This window comes from Schistosoma haematobium, chromosome ZW (assembly GCF_000699445.3).
Source record: "Schistosoma haematobium chromosome ZW, whole genome shotgun sequence".
Classification (NCBI taxonomy): Eukaryota; Metazoa; Platyhelminthes; class Trematoda; order Strigeidida; family Schistosomatidae; genus Schistosoma; species Schistosoma haematobium.
The window spans coordinates 76069624-76087677 of NC_067195.1; the positions used below are offsets into that span (position 1 = coordinate 76069624).

General features: G+C 33.6%; 1 protein-coding gene across 1 annotated transcript in view; it reads left to right on the top strand.

Annotated features, from left to right (window-relative positions):
• TRPC2 (Short transient receptor putative channel 2) overlaps positions 1-14884 on the top strand; it is a gene marked incomplete at its 5' end in the record, with an annotated part of 91728 nt that extends 76844 nt beyond the window's left edge. The window contains 4 exons of the mRNA XM_012939972.3: positions 4496-4739; positions 6742-7143; positions 9909-9996; positions 13684-14884. Coding sequence (XP_012795426.2) covers positions 4496-4739; positions 6742-7143; positions 9909-9996; positions 13684-14243 — 1294 coding nt within the window. The 3' untranslated portion in view covers positions 14244-14884. The remainder of the gene's footprint in view (positions 1-4495; positions 4740-6741; positions 7144-9908; positions 9997-13683) is intronic.
• Between the last annotated feature and the right edge of the window lie 3170 nt (positions 14885-18054).

The following is an 18054-nucleotide window of genomic DNA, read 5'->3' on the forward strand; positions in this document are numbered from 1 at the left end:
ACAGACCAGATGTCAGCAGAGGAAGAAATCAGGAAGAAGCGCTGGAAGTGGATAGGACACACATAGAGGAAAGCACCCAACTGCGTCACAAGACAAGCCCTCACATGGAATCCTCAAGGCCAAAGGAAAAGAGGAAGACCAAAGAACACATTACGCCGGGAAAAGGAGATAGACATGAGAAGAATGAACAAAAATTGGATGGAATTAGAAAAGAAGGCCCAGTACAGAGTGGGTTGGAGAATGCTGGTCGGCGGCCTATGCTCCATTGGGAGTAACAGGCGTAAGTAAGTAAGTAAGTGAGTAATGTAAATTCTTTTGAAATTTATTAATAACATTCATTCAAATTAATAAAATCTCCAACGACAACAACCAAAATATATTTCATAAATTAAAATTCTATAATAATAATATTCTTTTTATTTTGATCAATTTTTATTAGCTTATATAATTAAAACAAACAACTACTTTTTTTCAAAATTATGACTAAACACGATACATTGAAATATAGAATAATAGTAATGGTAATAATAATAATAGTAGTGATGGTAGTAGTAATAATAATAGTAATGGTAATAATAGTAATAGTAATAATAATAATAGTAATGGTAATAATAACAGTAATAGTAATAATGATGATAATGGTAATGAAACAGATCAGACTAATAGCATGATGAAATATCGACATTGATGTTATTTAACATATGGAATAAAAATGTATAATTTTTACTTTTCTGATCTCAAATAATCTATAAATTCTTTTTAATACCATTTTATGGTTGTACACATAGTGACAAATAATATAAATGTATGGTTCTCTCTGTCTCTCTCTCTCGCGCGCGCGCACTCACGCACGCACACACACACACATTTTATCAAATTTCCTGAGGATTAATTACTTGAAATTATTCAATATAAATCGTCTTTTTTTCTCAAAATTTTATTAAATTAAAATTTATTACTGATAATATTGATATATCTTTTTATTATCATTAAATGAAATGAAAATAACAATTATGGAATTATAGATACCAGCTGTTTTATTATTCTTCGCTAATTGTAAAATTACAAATCCATTGCATTGTATTGCATATATCAGTGAAACATTTCTCTTAGATGGTGATGACAATCAAAATAATAATACGTGTGTTTATACATGTAATATAAATTGGGAAATTCATTAAGATAAAAATAATTATGTAATAAGTATAATATTACCATGTAATTTACACGGATTGAAATCATGAGTCAATTGAAGCTAGACAACCATGGAAAACCTGGAAGCATTGGTCGGCCGTTTCGTCCTAGTATGGGACTCCTCAGCAGTGCTCATCATTTCATCATTTCAATCAGTGAAACTTGTAAAATCTCCACAAAACCCCTTCTGATCATATAATTTTCAACGAAAAAGTGTTGAAAATCTTTATAAATTACAAGTAATAAAGTAACTTGATGATTAATTATTGAACAATACTATTAAAAGAATAATACTACTTATTTGTTTGTATATCTACTTATATATTGTATACTGGCTTATATAAGATGGGTTATGGTTAATTTTGTCTCAGTGGATATGTTATCGACTTAATCATTGTTTATTTGTCATTCATAATCGAATGTTTAAATTATCGGTATCTGAAATGCTAGTCTTATTCAACTTTTTATTTCCTTTTGTTAGAAGAATATATATGAAGTAAGTAGCTAATATAATTCCCCATGTAAATGTTTAAGACATTGTTATTTTCATCAAAGCATTGTTAATAAATTTCTATAGACTTTGTCAAAAACACTGGAATTCATTTAATATCAAATAAATGTAACTACATTATTGAATAACTTTGTATACTATACAAATTTCAATGATGACTAATTGTTCTAGACAAACTGTTTTACATTCAATTTGTATTGTTTGATTCTACCCTATGATGCTTAGGACTGCAGTTGATCAGTCTCTTATTGTAATATGTGTATCCTGTGTAGATTGCCTCGATATTGCCTTAAGTAACAAGCATTATAAGCAAAGATGGATAGTGATTAGTAGTGGAATCCAGGACGCATGTTTCGTCCTATTTTGAACTTGGATGTACCTGCATCTCAAAGTTAACGCTCACTCAAGGACTCGAACCCAGTACCGTTCACTTCAAACGCCATCACCATATCACACAAGCAAGTGGCTATCAAGACTCAGTAGTTAAGTGGATAATGCGACGGTGTTTGGAGCGAACGTTACTAGGTTCAAATCCCGGAGTGGACATCACCTGCGAGTCTCAAATAGGATGAGACGTGTGTCCTTGATTCCACTTCTAATCACCATCCACCTTCGTTTACAAACCACTTTACAAATGAAAAACTTGTAAATGTTTTTATGGTTACTGTCATTATTCAGATAATCAAGGAAATAAGTGATTAAGAAAAACGTCACCAATGGAGTTCAACCGTGTCTGTTGTGAGGTAGTTACTCACTGAAGACAATGGTAAACGGTCGCGCAATATCATAGATCGGTTGAAGTCAGATACTAACATCGTTGGATGCCTCTCCAGTGGTCTAGAGTTCAAGTGTTCGCGAGCAAGACCGAAGGTCCTGGGTCTGAATCCCGCGCGCGGGATAGTAGGTGCGCACCACTAGAGAATTCCCCACTAGGACGAAACGGCCGTCCAGTGCTTCCAGGTTTTCCAGCTTAAATCAACTCAACCATTAAATTACTACAATTTCTACAAACCCTCATTCTGTTATAAATCTATTCAGATATTCGTCACAATGTAACCAGAAAATTCCATAAATATTAAATGCCATATGAATTTTTTTTTAATGTTCTTATTTAAAAAGAAATACACTGATATTAAATGCCATACTTTTTGGAAGAATGAAAAATCCTTATTTCCTTAAGTAGTAACTAACATTATCACCTCTTTTGTCTTTTGCAAAATAAATGTATTACAAATTGATATAAGCAACATAAACAGTGCCTTCACTATATTCCACAACATAAACCCACTTCATAAATAATCGTTCATCTAGTTATGGACTGAAATAATTTGTTATAAATTCTCAGGCAAGTTATATCATAAATAGTAGATTTTCACCATTTATATTCAATGTCTATTATACAAGAATAATAAATTATAATATCATCATTCTGTAGTCAGTCCCAGCAACCGTGGATGTGATTGGACCGTTTTTACAGACGGAGAGCAGTAACCAGTACTTGCCAGTGATGACGGAACATTCTACATGTTGGGTAGACGCCGTACTCATTGCAAAAAACAATGACCGAAGTAGTAATCCGGCATATTGTAGCGTGTCACGGAATACCAAAGATGATATGAACAGACCAGGGTCCTTGTTTTGAAAGTGACGAGTTAAAAGCCGGTCTAAAGCAGTTTGACATCAAGAGAATGCGAACTACACCGTATCATCCTCAGACAAACGGGCTTACAGAAAGAAACAATCGGACGTTAAAGGAATGGTTAGCATCTAAAGGAGGAAATTGGGAGAAAGCGTTACCCACGATTTTGCTGGCTCATCGTTCCTCCATACAGGGAACAACCAAGAGGTCACCTTTCTTGCTCATGTATGGCAGACAGCCACGACTTCCAATGCATAATAAGACCTGTCCACAACAACAGAAGTGGACGACAACAAGGTTAAGAAAAGAAAGGAGGGAGGCAGTAAGGAACGTGAAAAAGAAGCAAATATCAGACATAAAGAAGGTGGAACAACAGGGGAGAACGTGGAAACCTTTTGCAGTGGGGGGCCTAGTAAAGTGTAGAGAACGGAAAAGTAACATAGCAAGGGGATCGGGGTCAAGAAAGCTGATCCCAAAGCGGGAAGGACCGTACGTTATCACGGAGAGACGTGGCTCAGTTTACACGATCCGGAGAGAAGACAAACAGAAGCGCATAAATGCCACTCAATTGCAGAGATGGTTTCAATATCATTATGAGTATGACTCACGAACAGCATCGAAGAAGACAGCGGTATGGCGATCGGAAAGACTGGGATAACAGCTCATAAAAATGGGGGAAGAGTGTGATGTGTGTTACGTATGTCGACAAAATTAGTAAATAACGCTATTCAGAAATAGAATATCTGGCAGCAGAAGGTTGAGAAGATCGAGAAGGGAAGAACGGGGACAGAAAGCAATTGGCATGGAAATGCAGGAACAATGAAGTTTGAGACAATTAATGAACATTTTGCAAATGAGGTATCTGAGTATGGTTTTTCTATTTTACCAAGTAACTGTAATTTTGTGTTGAATATATTGGTTGTTCTCATCTGTGTTCTCCTTGACTACACTTTGTCTCCCAACAAATTATGCTTAATTTAGTATTGCTCTATGTTGAATATTGCTACGTTGATTGTTTTGTACATTTATCTAGATTGTTTGTCTAGTCTTTTATTTAGTCGATTTAAAATTTCTTAAACTTAGAACATGTCTACTAACTAATTTGTCAGAGCTTAATTTGAGGTGTTATTTTGTTATTTATAAAAATTTAGTACGGGTGCTACTTTTCATACATTATACTGGGCTTTATTTGGACAATCATCAACTAATGTAACAACCATTGATGAAAATCTAGCCAGTATGTACCCTGGCCATGAATATTTGGCAGTAGACAGTAGTCCATATATAGTAAACAGTCTTGGTAGTATTTTATATGCAATATATAATGCTTGCATGATTATCATTTTGTTGAATATGTTGATCGCTATGATGAGTAAATCATTTGATGAGATACAGGTAATTAAAATTTTATTAATTAACTCTCATTAATAAGTGTTTGGTCCATTTACTTATATATTAGTAATATTATGCAGATTAATATGAATTACGATATAGTCGAAGCTACATTTTACAAATACTGTACTGCATCACTCTCGTACATTTAAATCATTATAGCTTATGGTGGTGTAGTGTTCTCTGAGCTGGATAGTTTAATTACAAAACTTTTGTCTCTTTTTTAAAGAAAATCGTAGACTGGTTTTGGAAATGAAATTGAGCTTCTTTAAAATCATGACATTCATGCCAAAGCAGACAATCCTGATGATCTTGTTTGTGACCATCTGTCATCTCAGACTTCGTTAGCTTTGTGTAAAAACTATTTTTAGGTTTCTTTGGATTGCGTCCTATTCCAATTGAACATCTTGTTAGGTTGATTTATTGCTCTGTGATTAATCTTGCCAGAAAAAGTTGATAAACTGAATCCATTTCAGAAAATGCGACCCTACTCACATCATTTATCTGAGTTACAAATCTTTCGCAGTATTTGTAGCTTTGTTCAACTCTTTGGGTGAATCTGCTAGTCAAAAGTTTATTTGTTCTATGTTTATCTGTGTGTAATTTACATGTCATGCGAATTTGAGCTTCTCAGCAGACATTTAGTCGAAATCTAGTTTTCTTTCAGATATTTATTACTAATAGCTTGGAATGATAAATTTTTTTATTTCGAATTTGCATAAAGTACATAAAGCTGTTAATTAGATTTGAAACGTGAATACAACAGTGGTAACATCTTTGACTGTAACATTGAGTAAGGTATGTTGAAAGACTATACGAAACATGAATTTCCTTAGAATACCAGATACACCTTGCTAATTAGTGTTGATTCACATGCAACCTGAATCCATGACTTTCTACTGACCATCTACGACTAATTAATATCAATAACGTTATTAAATGCAATAGAATTATTTGATTACAGCTTAACTTTAGGACAAGAATGACAGTTACCATCAGGGATTGTAATATGTGAATAAAATTTACGAATTTTTACAATATCGATTGTGTCACTAAAAGTGTATTACACTTCAAATAGTCTCACACTATTTCAATAAACATCCAAAATATACAATGGCTAAAGTGTATGAAATAGTAAAAGGAAACCTTGGTTAACTTTATTTTCTAATGCTGGAATTAATCAACAGACGTTTTTGGCATATCAATCGTGATTTTGTATCAAGCAGTTGACTCTTAAATTAAGAAACTGTTAAATAATTTGATATTTTAACAAGTCAATAACATGTAGTTTAATAGTTGAGTTCATGAGTCAAATGAAGCTAGACCACCATAGAAAACTTGAGAGCACTGCATGACCGCTTCGTCCTAGTATGAAATTCCTCAGCAGTGCGCATCAACGATCCCGCCTCGTGAGACTCGAACTGAGGACCTATCAGTCTCGCGCGAGCGCTTCACCTCTTTGCAACTGGGCCGGTATCCAACGGTATTATTGTCGAACTTCAACTAATCCATGAAATTGCACCACCGTCCACCATTATCATCAATGAGTTACTATCTTACAACAGACCCAGTTGAACTCCACTGTTCATGGCTTCTCACTAGAAATCCAGGAAATACCTCCTACAGATTGTCACTAGTGAGCATATGAGGATTGTAGTCAGATGCTATTTCAGTGGTCTAGAGGCTAAGCGCTCGCGCGCGAGACAGATAGGTCCTGGTTTCGATCCCCACGAGGAGGGATCATGAATGCGCACTGCTGAGGAGTCACACACTAGGACCAAATGGCCGTCCAGTGCTTCCAGGTTTCTCATGGTGGTCTAGCTTCATTTGATTCATGAGTTCAACTATCAACTTACTATAATGTCTACAAAACCCCTATCTGATCAATAACATGTACTGAGTAAATAATTTCGAATAAAGTAATTTTTATACCTACAAAAAACGTAAAATCACATTGGTAATTTATTTTAATTTTTATCTTCCTTTTTTATATTGATTTAAATAGGGTGACCGTTTAGAAGAATGGAAATTTGCACGAGCAAGTTTATGGTTAGTATATATTGATCAAGAAGGTGTACTTCCGGTTCCATTAAATTTATTACCATCACGAGAAGCTATATCATCATTATTATCACGATTTTGTAGTATAATACAGTGGAAGAAACCACAAATTTATACAAAACATCATTGTGATTTACAAAAAAATGAAAATGCTATTATATTTAGTCAAACTACACCAACTAAACATCATTCAGTGAATACACAATTCAATCAAAATATTCGTAAAACTCATACAACTACTACTGTAAGCACTTTATTAGATACAAATTCTATACATTCAAATGAATGGACATCTGATGGATCAGAAAGTGAGAATGAAACAGAAAAAATTCTTAACGATTATAAAGTGAGCTTACAATTAATAATTGAAAAATAATCATATACTTGTAGAATATATACAGTATAATAATTATTAAGATAATTTTTTTTGTTTAAAGTTTTATTATTGTACGAACATTCCATGTACCTAAATAAATGGTTGCTCTGGTTGTCAGAAGGGACATCAACCTCGTGACTTCCGAAAGAACTCAGTTTTTATCATGAGACATCATAACTCTTCTAAATGAACACGTTCTAACTCACAGGGCAGAGTTTAAATGATTTGAATTATTTTTTCTGGTTAGCATTTTTTAGCAAGTTAGTTTTCTACAGGATTGGGTCGCTAACCCCATGCTCAAACCCCTCCTTTATCCGGGGTTAGAACAGGCAGTAGCCTTAGGGGGGGGGCTCCAAATGGAGTTAAAGTGTTAACAAGTTGTAATGAATTTTTTACTACAAAACATGGAAGTAATTGGAATAACAGATCATTATCATTTGAATTCTATTGTGCCTGAAATGTTAATCAAAAAACACTGGAAAGCACACAAGTTAAAACAGGATTTCAATGAATAATAATCTGATGTCCTAAAAACAAATTGCGTTTGTGTAGATATGTGACTCTTTACATTTAAGAATTCAGTTTTCACAATCTCAGATTATAAATGTTTCTTAATAAATCGTTTTCTTTAAAAAGGAATCCGAATCATGGTGGTTTGAAAAACATTTTGATTTGTACTTAATCAGATTGAAATAGTTTCATATCAATGACTCTGAAATTAAGAAGATAAATCTTATCCATTGAGCTTTAAAAACTGACAAATATGCATATTTTTACAGTTTAACTCATAAACTGATCTTAGTCAAACGAACATTACAAACTTGGAATCTCTAAACGATCGGTTTGTTTTAGTATTGGACTGCTTAACTGTGTGTATTAACGATTCTGCTTCTGAGGATCGAACCAAAGAATTTTGACCTTATGCACGAACGTTTAATATCTAAACCCCAGAGGTGACATCTAATAGTGTTGATGTTTAACTTTAATCAATTCATGATGTTGTACAACCCTCATATATTGCCTACAGTAGATAATTGTCTCAAGATTGTAGATACACACTTCTGAGGAGTCCCATGCTAGAATGAGTCATCCGTTCAGTGCCTCCTGAAAACTCTAAAATCTCCATAAATCTCATATACTAAAAATATGCACATCCCAGATTTATTTTAGGCATTAAGTGTACAACTCACTGTTCAATAAACAGGAAAAATCAAAATCCTTTGTTATACTTTACACTAGCTACCAAATCAATTTAATTGAAATGGTACTAATTTACATGGAAAATTAACTAATCAATCAATAATTTAGTTAAATTATTTACGTAAACCAATTCGATTTAAAGAATGGACGAAGTTTCTCTGTAAAGTTCTTTGGTTTTCAACATCTTTCCAATCTATATCTTATTCTTGATGTAAATTATCTTCAGATCCAATCATTATTAGGATACAAATAAAAACTAGAGAATTACATCCATTTCAAAATTCCAGTTTCTATCATCAGTGGTGTGCTAAATTAAATTGTAGAATACACAGTTAATCTCCAAAATTCATCCTATAGATGTGATTTAATTAAATATTCAAGTCTTTATGGTTGGACATTTCAGGAGGATGTGTTACGTTGAAATGTAATGGATTTCCTAGCTTAAATATGTGATTTTAGAAAAAAGTCTACTAATAACTGTCCGTGTTGGTATTAGTTATCATAAAACTACCTACTGAGTTGAGTTTTCTTTGAATCAATAAGTTATATAGTTATATTTATCCCTTTCAAAACTGGACGTAGATATTCTTACATAAAATGATATTAATTCCAGAATTTGTGATAGTGATAATAAGAAAGTATGCTAATTTAAAGTGATAATAATAACCTAGTTCGAAACAGTGGGGTGAGCTTATTTTCAGAAGTTGTCATGTATACTGAGTGTTTTGCATATATCAGTTCTGAGTATTTATTTTTCGTTTACTGGGTAAGTGCTGTATATTCAAGTTTGATTTTTAATAAGGACTTCATTTCAAATCCTAACTTTTGTCATATTTGTGTGCTTCATCCACACTAGATCTCTCTATACTACATCGTTAGAGACAAATCCAGCTGAATAGTGTTGTTGTTCAAATGATGTGAAGAACCTAACAGGATTATTACTATACTAGTTTTTACTGTCCATCCACTTCCAAATCCGAAAGAGATAAACAGTTGGAACGGTCAATGTACAGAAACTTTAATATTTCATAAATATTGACTGTAATAAACTCTACTGATAAGATTGTCGATTTTAGCTTTTACGAGATAATATCAATGTGGTTAGTTTCTTTTTTAAACTATAAAGATTAAATCAAAACACATTATCTTTATGAGATGGTGGACAAGATTTGTAGCTGAGGTGGATGAATTTGATGGAGTTTTGTTCTCTGAGCTGTATGGTTTGGTTGTGAAGCTTTCATCGTTCTTCCAAACGATATCATTGGCGCGAACTTCGGACTTCTATCTGAAGTTTGTACTGATGATGTCGTTCAGAAGAACGGTGAAAGCCCCGCGACCAAACCATCCAGCTCAGAGAACAAAACTCCATCACCAACGTATTATTTCTATGATTCATTCATAAGTCTAAATGTTTTGGATAATAATCGATTTTAAAACAAAAAAATTTTTTTCTATTTTCTTAATCAATGTCCAACTTTAATTTTATACAGTTACTTTATTTCATATCATAATGTTTTCATGGAATTATATTTCAGCTTCATACTGATACTATACGTGCTGATGTAATGCGTCGGTACTTGTTCAAGTTACAGAAACAGAAAGAAGAAGAATTAAAATCTGGTGGTATGAAATGATTTATAATTTTCATTTGATTTACAGTAATGGATATAAGATGAAAATACAGTTAATTCATAATTAATTCTATAGGATTTAATAAGAAGAAAAAGAAATTCACCATTACATTGTTAAATAGGTTGTTTCATTATGACTTATCTATTGAGTGAGTATACAAGGAACTATTATAACTTGTGGCCTTGTGCCCTATTAATGCATAATGTAATGATATCACCATCTAGAGAACATTGATTTATTGACCGGACTAATGACGCATAAAACCCGTACAAGCAATCTAGAGTCTTTATCGGTCCTTCTTCCAGCCTAGCCTTGCCTGTTAAGTCTAGAACACCAATATCAGCCTCTGCGATATGAATCATATATTTCAAACATACTGGGTTTATATACAAACCAAACACACCACATCAAACCATAAAATAGAAAATAACATTTGTACACAATCTAGCCAGAAGTGGCTGTGAATGTAGGAGACTGTAATTAATAGACTGGACAGGACTCCAGAACGGTAAATCGTATAATAATAGTCAATGGGTCAGAATAAAGCTTATAATAAGAGGAACATGAATATGCATAGTTTAGCTACTTAAAAACAGTACAGTAAAAATATATGTATCGTATTGGTCCATAAATAGTTCTCAAGAGTTACCATTCATAATTTTCGTCGGGACGTAACAGAAACATAATGTATATCTAAAAGATATTATCTAACAGGTTATTTAGTATGTAGTCAATGATTCCATCTTATTACCAGTAAATCTGATTGTTTTAATTTTAAATACGTTTATTTTGTTTGCATATAAGATGGTAAGTAAATTTACTATAAATCGTTTATGTTATGATCTGTTTAATGTTTTTCATTCAATAAAACGTGATCTAGATCATAACGAATAACTTGAATTAATAATGATAGAACCGATACTCATCTAGTAAAAATGTACTTATAATTGAAAATAACTCGGACAAGTCTTTTTATTCTATTTACATTTCAATGACCTGTTGTAAACTGTTAAAATTACATATATGGGTATAAAAATGTAAACGCTGGACTTCAGTACAAATAAATATGAACTATCTTTAAAACTACACATAATAGAGTGAATACAGTAGTTATTACTAAGTGGAACCTGTAATATAATGTTTTCATTGATTTTCTTGTCTTACAAAAGATAATACTTCCTGAGTAATAATACCTAGAATCTAGTAGTCAAGGGATAAATAACTACATTCGTTGATAGAGAAGTTTACACTAATAATGATGAATTTTGCACTACATATTGACTGCTTTTTGTGTGTAGAAGATCCATATAATGTGTTCAATATAAGTTATATTGTTCCAGTAAGTAGCAATACGAACGTCTTGATATTCTACGAATGATTCGACACCTGAATAAAGTAAAAACGATCGTAAAATTTATTGGAAAGATTTCTTTCGGTTGGTTACAATATAGAAACATTGACATTAATTATTTAAATAACAACACGATATGCATATTATAAGTGAGAAAATTCTTGATCAAAATTGGATCTGATACGTAGATGTAGGTAAATAAAAGACGCTAATTGTACAGGAATTAAAGATTTTTTTCGATGGTTATCGATTTATAATTTGAATGTATAAATATTTTAGCAGAGAAAGCTGAGAGTAACATGGAAAATAAAATTTAGAAATAGATTAATGCCATTGTTTATGTAATACTTAAGAAAAAATAAACTGACTATTTGAGTAAAGCTCAGGTAAGATGCAAGAAATATGAAATTAACAGAAACTGGAAATTAATGTCTTCAAGACAAAGAATGATTGATAGCTACATCATTTTGGATGGACAAACTTGATATAAATCGTTTTATCACGACTGTATCAGCAGAGCTTAGTAAGTTTGATGTCCTTTGTTTATTGACTATTTTGAAAGACTAAGACATCAACATCATGTCCTCGGTAGAGGCAATTGCGATTCGAAAAGCACATTGTAATTTTGGTTTGTTTCTGGGAAATGTGCTCAGGGATGCAAACACTGACCCATTTTACTGTTATATGCACGTAAACTGGTAGACTTAATCGGAGGTACACAAGGCTCGAAGTTGTCTAAATTTGGCTATCCCAATGAGCAACTTTGTGGTACAGAGAAATTGACTTGGCTGCTTAATATGTCCTATTCGGCATGGTATTCAATTTAAAATAAATCTTCCAGTCTATCTCATCATCTCTGAATTCAACTCTTAGTAAAACTGGCCTTTTCTCAACCTTAGAATACTCCATTCGTTTTGTTCTAGTCTTCTCACAGTTATAGATTTCCGAATGTGATCGTTATTATGTGAATAATGCTCTCAATTTTATATCTTGAACATAATCTCTGTACACTGTTGGAAAGTGTTCTGATCAAAGCTATTTTGCAGCTTTATGGTCAGAAGCTACTGAAATTTAACTACATTTCACTTCATGCATCCTTCCGATAAACTTATCTTTCCAATCTCTCATTTGTATTGTCCTTACACCGAGGTCTAGAAAACGAAAAATGTTGCCATATTCAGGTTCCATAGTAAATTGAAGATATAGAGGAGTTTCAGTAAATTTGCAAAATGTTGATAATTATTACGAGTAATAAATGTATCATCAACGTATCTGATGTACACGGTATCGTTGATTACCATCTTCACCACTGCCTGTTCTAGTATTCCTATAAAGGTATCTGCAAGGATTGATATACTAATAGTCATTCCATTCAACAACATAAGACATAATTGAAGTGAAATGAAATATATTTAGTACACATAAGTGATTGCTGTTTGAATTCATCCTTTATCAAAAAAACTAAGTCAACGTGTTGGCATAGAATTTGTATAGTTTCTTCTAGTGGTAAGGTGGTAACTAATAAAAAAACTAACAAAAAATTAGCGATAACGCATATATATTATTGTAGTGTTGGTTGCTATGTTAAGCCCACATAGCTTTTTCTAGCTTTCAGACAGACCAGTCCATTCATTCTTCTTAAATCACATTTTAACCTTATCAATTATTCGCCTATCAACCCTGACTGTTTTTATATGAGCGTATATGTGTACTTCATATCCTATTCACCACATGTCGATAACTTATTTTTGTGTGAGTATAAATATCTATTCACGCTCGGTTAAATCGAGTTTTTTCACGTGCCTTCTCCACTGAGTGTCATTTCTCTCCGCCTCCTTCGTTTCGTTCCTCAGGCTGTCTTCCCAGAGCAATGAGTGTACAAAATATATGTATTCAAACATCATTCTCGTAGTTGACGTATTTAATCTCGTTATTATATACGAGGATTGGCGACATGCATATTTCAATAACAATCAATCATACGATATTACTGGAGTCATATTTAGGGCCACTAAAGTGGTGAACCCGTCGACAACATTATCGTCCGATCTAATTGGCATCAAAATAATGGGCCAATATTATCATCATTTTGCTGCATTAATCTTACTACTAAAGGCTAACGGTCCTCTTTTGTTCTTTAATAATGTTATCAAATAAAACCATAGTGTATTCAGTGACAGTCAGAAATCTTTAACAAGACATAAATAAACTAAACGAATATTGAACACAAAATAACTTTCTACCTAATTACATCATACATAGATACTGCCAATAAAAATATTGCTAAACTTAAACTAAGTCTTTCTTGTCCTCTTTATCTTTTATAGAATTTTCCGTTATGAATATCCACCGGCAACAAATACAAAAAATGATGGATCATGAAGTTAAACGTAAACAAGAATTAAACCAAGATAAATTGTCAAGAAAAGAAAGCAAAACTCAAGGTGATGAAGAAATTGACGAAACACCACCAAAGTCAGCAACAGAAATTGGTGATGAGAATAGATTGAGAGGTTTACGCAGTCTTTTAATGCCACCGTCTATTCGTAAGAAATTAGAAGCTGTTGCATCAGTAAATCATTCAGGTAATGAATCAGAAAAACGAGAAGCTGCTGAAGCAGCTGCACGTTTTTATTTACTTCAAACAACTAGAAAAGCATATGATACTAATAAATTAAGTGGTGAAAGTTTTAAAAGTCGTCAGTCATATTCTAATCAACCTAAAGATGAAACATTTACAGCACGTACCGAGAGACCAATTAAAGGTGTACATCTAAGAGAATTATATGGTGTTGAACAAGAAATGCATGATATGTCAGAAGCTCTTTCATCTTATTCATTGTCAGAAGCAACTATTTCAGAATTAAATGAATTAGAAACTTACTAACATTTTACAACATGATAGTGTACATTTAATACTAACTCATTCTATACTGCAAAAAAAAAAAAATATTAAAATCAACTTAATCAAATATCTTTGTAAGTTACAAAATTATAATACTAACACTGTTTATGATCTTCAGATTTCAGATCTAATTCACAATTCAAACATTCACTTCATATGATTCTCTTTCTCTTATTAAATAACACAATTTCCATGGAGATTTTCAGTTTGTAATACTTTTCACAATTTGGTTTGTGTTCTTTGTTTGTTTTTTGTTTTCAAAACAAATCAATGTGTTTTGGCTTCTATTTCGTTAACAAATTAGTTACTAGAAGTAGGATTGAATAACATGCAACATAATTCTTAGTAATTACTATTATTATTATTATTATTATTATTATTGACTTATTTGTTGTTACTTATTCGGTTTATTTGATTATTTTTTTTTCAATATTGTATTGTCTAAAGAAAGAAATAAGAAGAATCTTTGATAATATGTAGGACTAATTACTGAAATTCTATCGTTTTGCTAAATAATATATGAATGTTTCAAGGAAATTAGTCTAGTCTAATATTAATTATTATTGTCATGGAAATAAGTTTTGAGTATTGGTTACAAACAAGTGACTTAAATATATTGATCAACAAAATGTTAACAATATATATTAATATTATTTGATTGATTAACTGTTGGGATGCTTATGTCACTTCTATCAATCTCCCAAAAAAAAGCTTTTTCTAAGGTCCAAGCAATATAATGGATTTAATAAGTGATGTTTGGGAGATGTTGCTAGATTCTAGAGTATTCTGATAGTTTATTCTATTTAGATCACTTTAAGAAAATGTTATTACTGCAGTCATGGAATTCGAAAGATTACAAATATGCACTCTATAAGACTTACTGGTAATTACTTTACTCAATTAATCCATAGTGATTACATGGCCTCAACTTTTTAAGAACTAGCTATCTGCCTTTCGCTAAGTTCTCTATATTAAATCTGGAAAGTTTAACGAAAAACTTTTATAGGATAGCAGTGTATGAATCATTAATTGCAAATACTGACAGCAATTGGTTGTTGGATATAGACTTATAGTGATGTCTTTAAATTTACTATGATCCTTCAAAATACAATTTAAGAAAGAATGTATATAGCTCACCCGTGTTCAGGAGGAAAGAATTTCTCAATCTTTCAAATTCAAACATTTACATACTTACTTACGCCTGTTACTCCTCGTGAATGAGCATAGGCCGCTCATCAGCATTCTCCATCCACAGAAGTCTGTTGCTGATGGTATCCGGTCAATCGATGTTGAGTATCTTGCGTAGACAGCTATTTATAAATACTTTTGCCTTCTTAATGATGGTTGTTGTAGTTCTCCGATTTTCAGCTCCATACAGTAGAACTGCCTCGACGTTCGTATTGAAGATTCTCACTATGATATTGGTTGATAGACGGTTGTTTTGAGTTCTATATGTTCTTCAATTGTAGGAATGCGGCCCTTGCTTTGCCAATCCTTGCGTTCACGTCTGCATCTCATCCTCCTTGTTCATCGATGATGCTTCCCAGGTATGTGAAAGATCCCACATCTTCCAGAGTTTCTCCATTAAGAGTGATTGGATTGCTGTTCTCCGTGTTGTATTTGAGGACCTTGGTTTTCCCTTTGTGTATGTTGAGGCCTACTGATTCAGAGACTGCTGTTACACTGGCTGTCTTTATCTGTATTTGTATGTGTGTGTGCGATAGGAGGGCTAGGTCATCTGCGAAGTCCTGAGCTGTCCATTGTATTCCGTGTTTTCCCTCAGATGTCGAGGTTTTCATAATCCAGTCGACCACCAGAAGAGAGATGAAGGGAGAGAGTAAACAGTTTTGTGGCCCGTGGATCTGACTCCATTTAGATCGTACGAATGGTTGTTATCACCTGTCCTCGTATACAATCATCGACTTAACTCACATTAGTCAATAACGGAATTTAGATAAGTCAATTAACGAGAATGGCGTTTGAATACATATATTTTGTATGTAAAGTGGATGTAATAGAACAGAGCAAAATGACGCGCAAGGAAGATGGCTGGGAAGCCAACTCCATTTCTAGCCAGGCGTTACGCAATATTTATAGACAGACAAAATAAACTACAGACATCTGATGAGTCATGGGACATGAAGTGTACACACATATACGCTCACGTAAAAACAGTCAAGACTAATAAGCGAATAATTAACAAGGTCGAAATATGACTCAAGTAGAATGAATAGAATGGAATTTCCGAAAGCTAGAATAAGGTATATGGGCCTAAAATAGTGACTGACACTACAACAGCCTTGTCTGACTCCGGTCCTCACTTGGAATGCATCTGCCAGCTGTCCTCCATGCACGACCTTGCACTGTAGTCCGTCGTATGAGATCCGGATAATATTGACAATCTTCTCAGGAACTCCATAGTGTCGAAGAAGTTTCCATAATTTTCTCCTATCTACACTGTTAAATGCCTTTTCATAATCAATGAAGTTGATGTACAGTGACGAGTTCCACTCAATTGATTGTTCGACGATGATCCGTAGTATCGCAATTTGGTCTGTGCACGACCGATCCTTACGGAATCCAGCTTGTTGATCTCGAAGTTGGGCGTCTACTGCATCTTTCATCCGGTTCAGCAACACTCTGTTAAAGACCTTCCCTGGTATTGACAGTAGTGTAATGCCTCTGTAGTTTTCACATGTGCTCAGATCTCCTTTCTTTGGAATCTTGATGAGGTGTCCTTCTTTCCAGTCCATCGGCACTTGTTCCTCGTCCCAAATCTTTTTGAATAGAAGGTGAAGCACGTTTGTAATTATTTCGATGTCTAACTTCAGTGCTTCAGCTGGAATGTTGTCGGGTCCTGCTGCTTTCCCGTTCTTGATTTGTCTGATGGTCATTCTGATTTCTTCCATCGTTGGTAAATTGACATCTTTGGGAAGATCTGTGTGCTGCCTCGATTCCCGATGGATTCACTGGAGCCGGCCTATTCAAGGTTTCCTCGAAGTATTCTACCCATCTGTTCCGCTGTTGTTGAATTTCAGTGATTGGCCTGTCTTCTTTGTCTTTGACCGGTCTCTCTGGTTTATTATATTTCCCCGTTAGTTTCTTCGTTGTATGGTAAAGCTGTTTCATATTTCCTTCTCTTGCAGCTTTTTCCGCCGTCGTCACTAGCTCTTCCATGTATTTCTGCTTGTTCGCTTCTATATACTCAGCTTGTGCTTGAAATTTCTCTGCTCGTGTTCGGCTGTTGTTAATTGCTGTCTTCTTGTTCTTCTTTTCTTTGATCTTGTCCAGTGTTTCTATAGATATCCATTCCTTATGATGATGCTTCTTGAGGCCCAGAACCTCTTGACACTTTGAAGTTAATGCTTCTTTGATACCTTTCCAGTTGTCCTCCATAGTAGTTTCTTCTTCCTTCAGTAGATCTTGTAAGGCTTAGAACCTGTTGTTGAGGGCTATCCTGAATTCATTGAGTTTGTCAGTATCTCGAAGGAAGGCTGTATTGGACCTTTGTAGTGCTGTTTGTCCAGTTGTCCAGTTCTTCTTTAGCTTCAGTTTTAAATTGGCCACAACCAAGTGATGATCCGAAGCTATGTCAGCTCCTCTCCTGGCTTTCACATCTTCCATTGTCCTTCTGAACATTTTATTGATGCGAATATGATCTATCTGGTTCTCTGTAGTGTAGTCCGGTGAGATCCATGTAGCTTTGTGTATACGTTTGTGTGGAAATATTGTGCCTCGTATGACCAATTTGTTGAATGCACACAGATTTGCAAATCTTTCCCCTTCCGTTTCT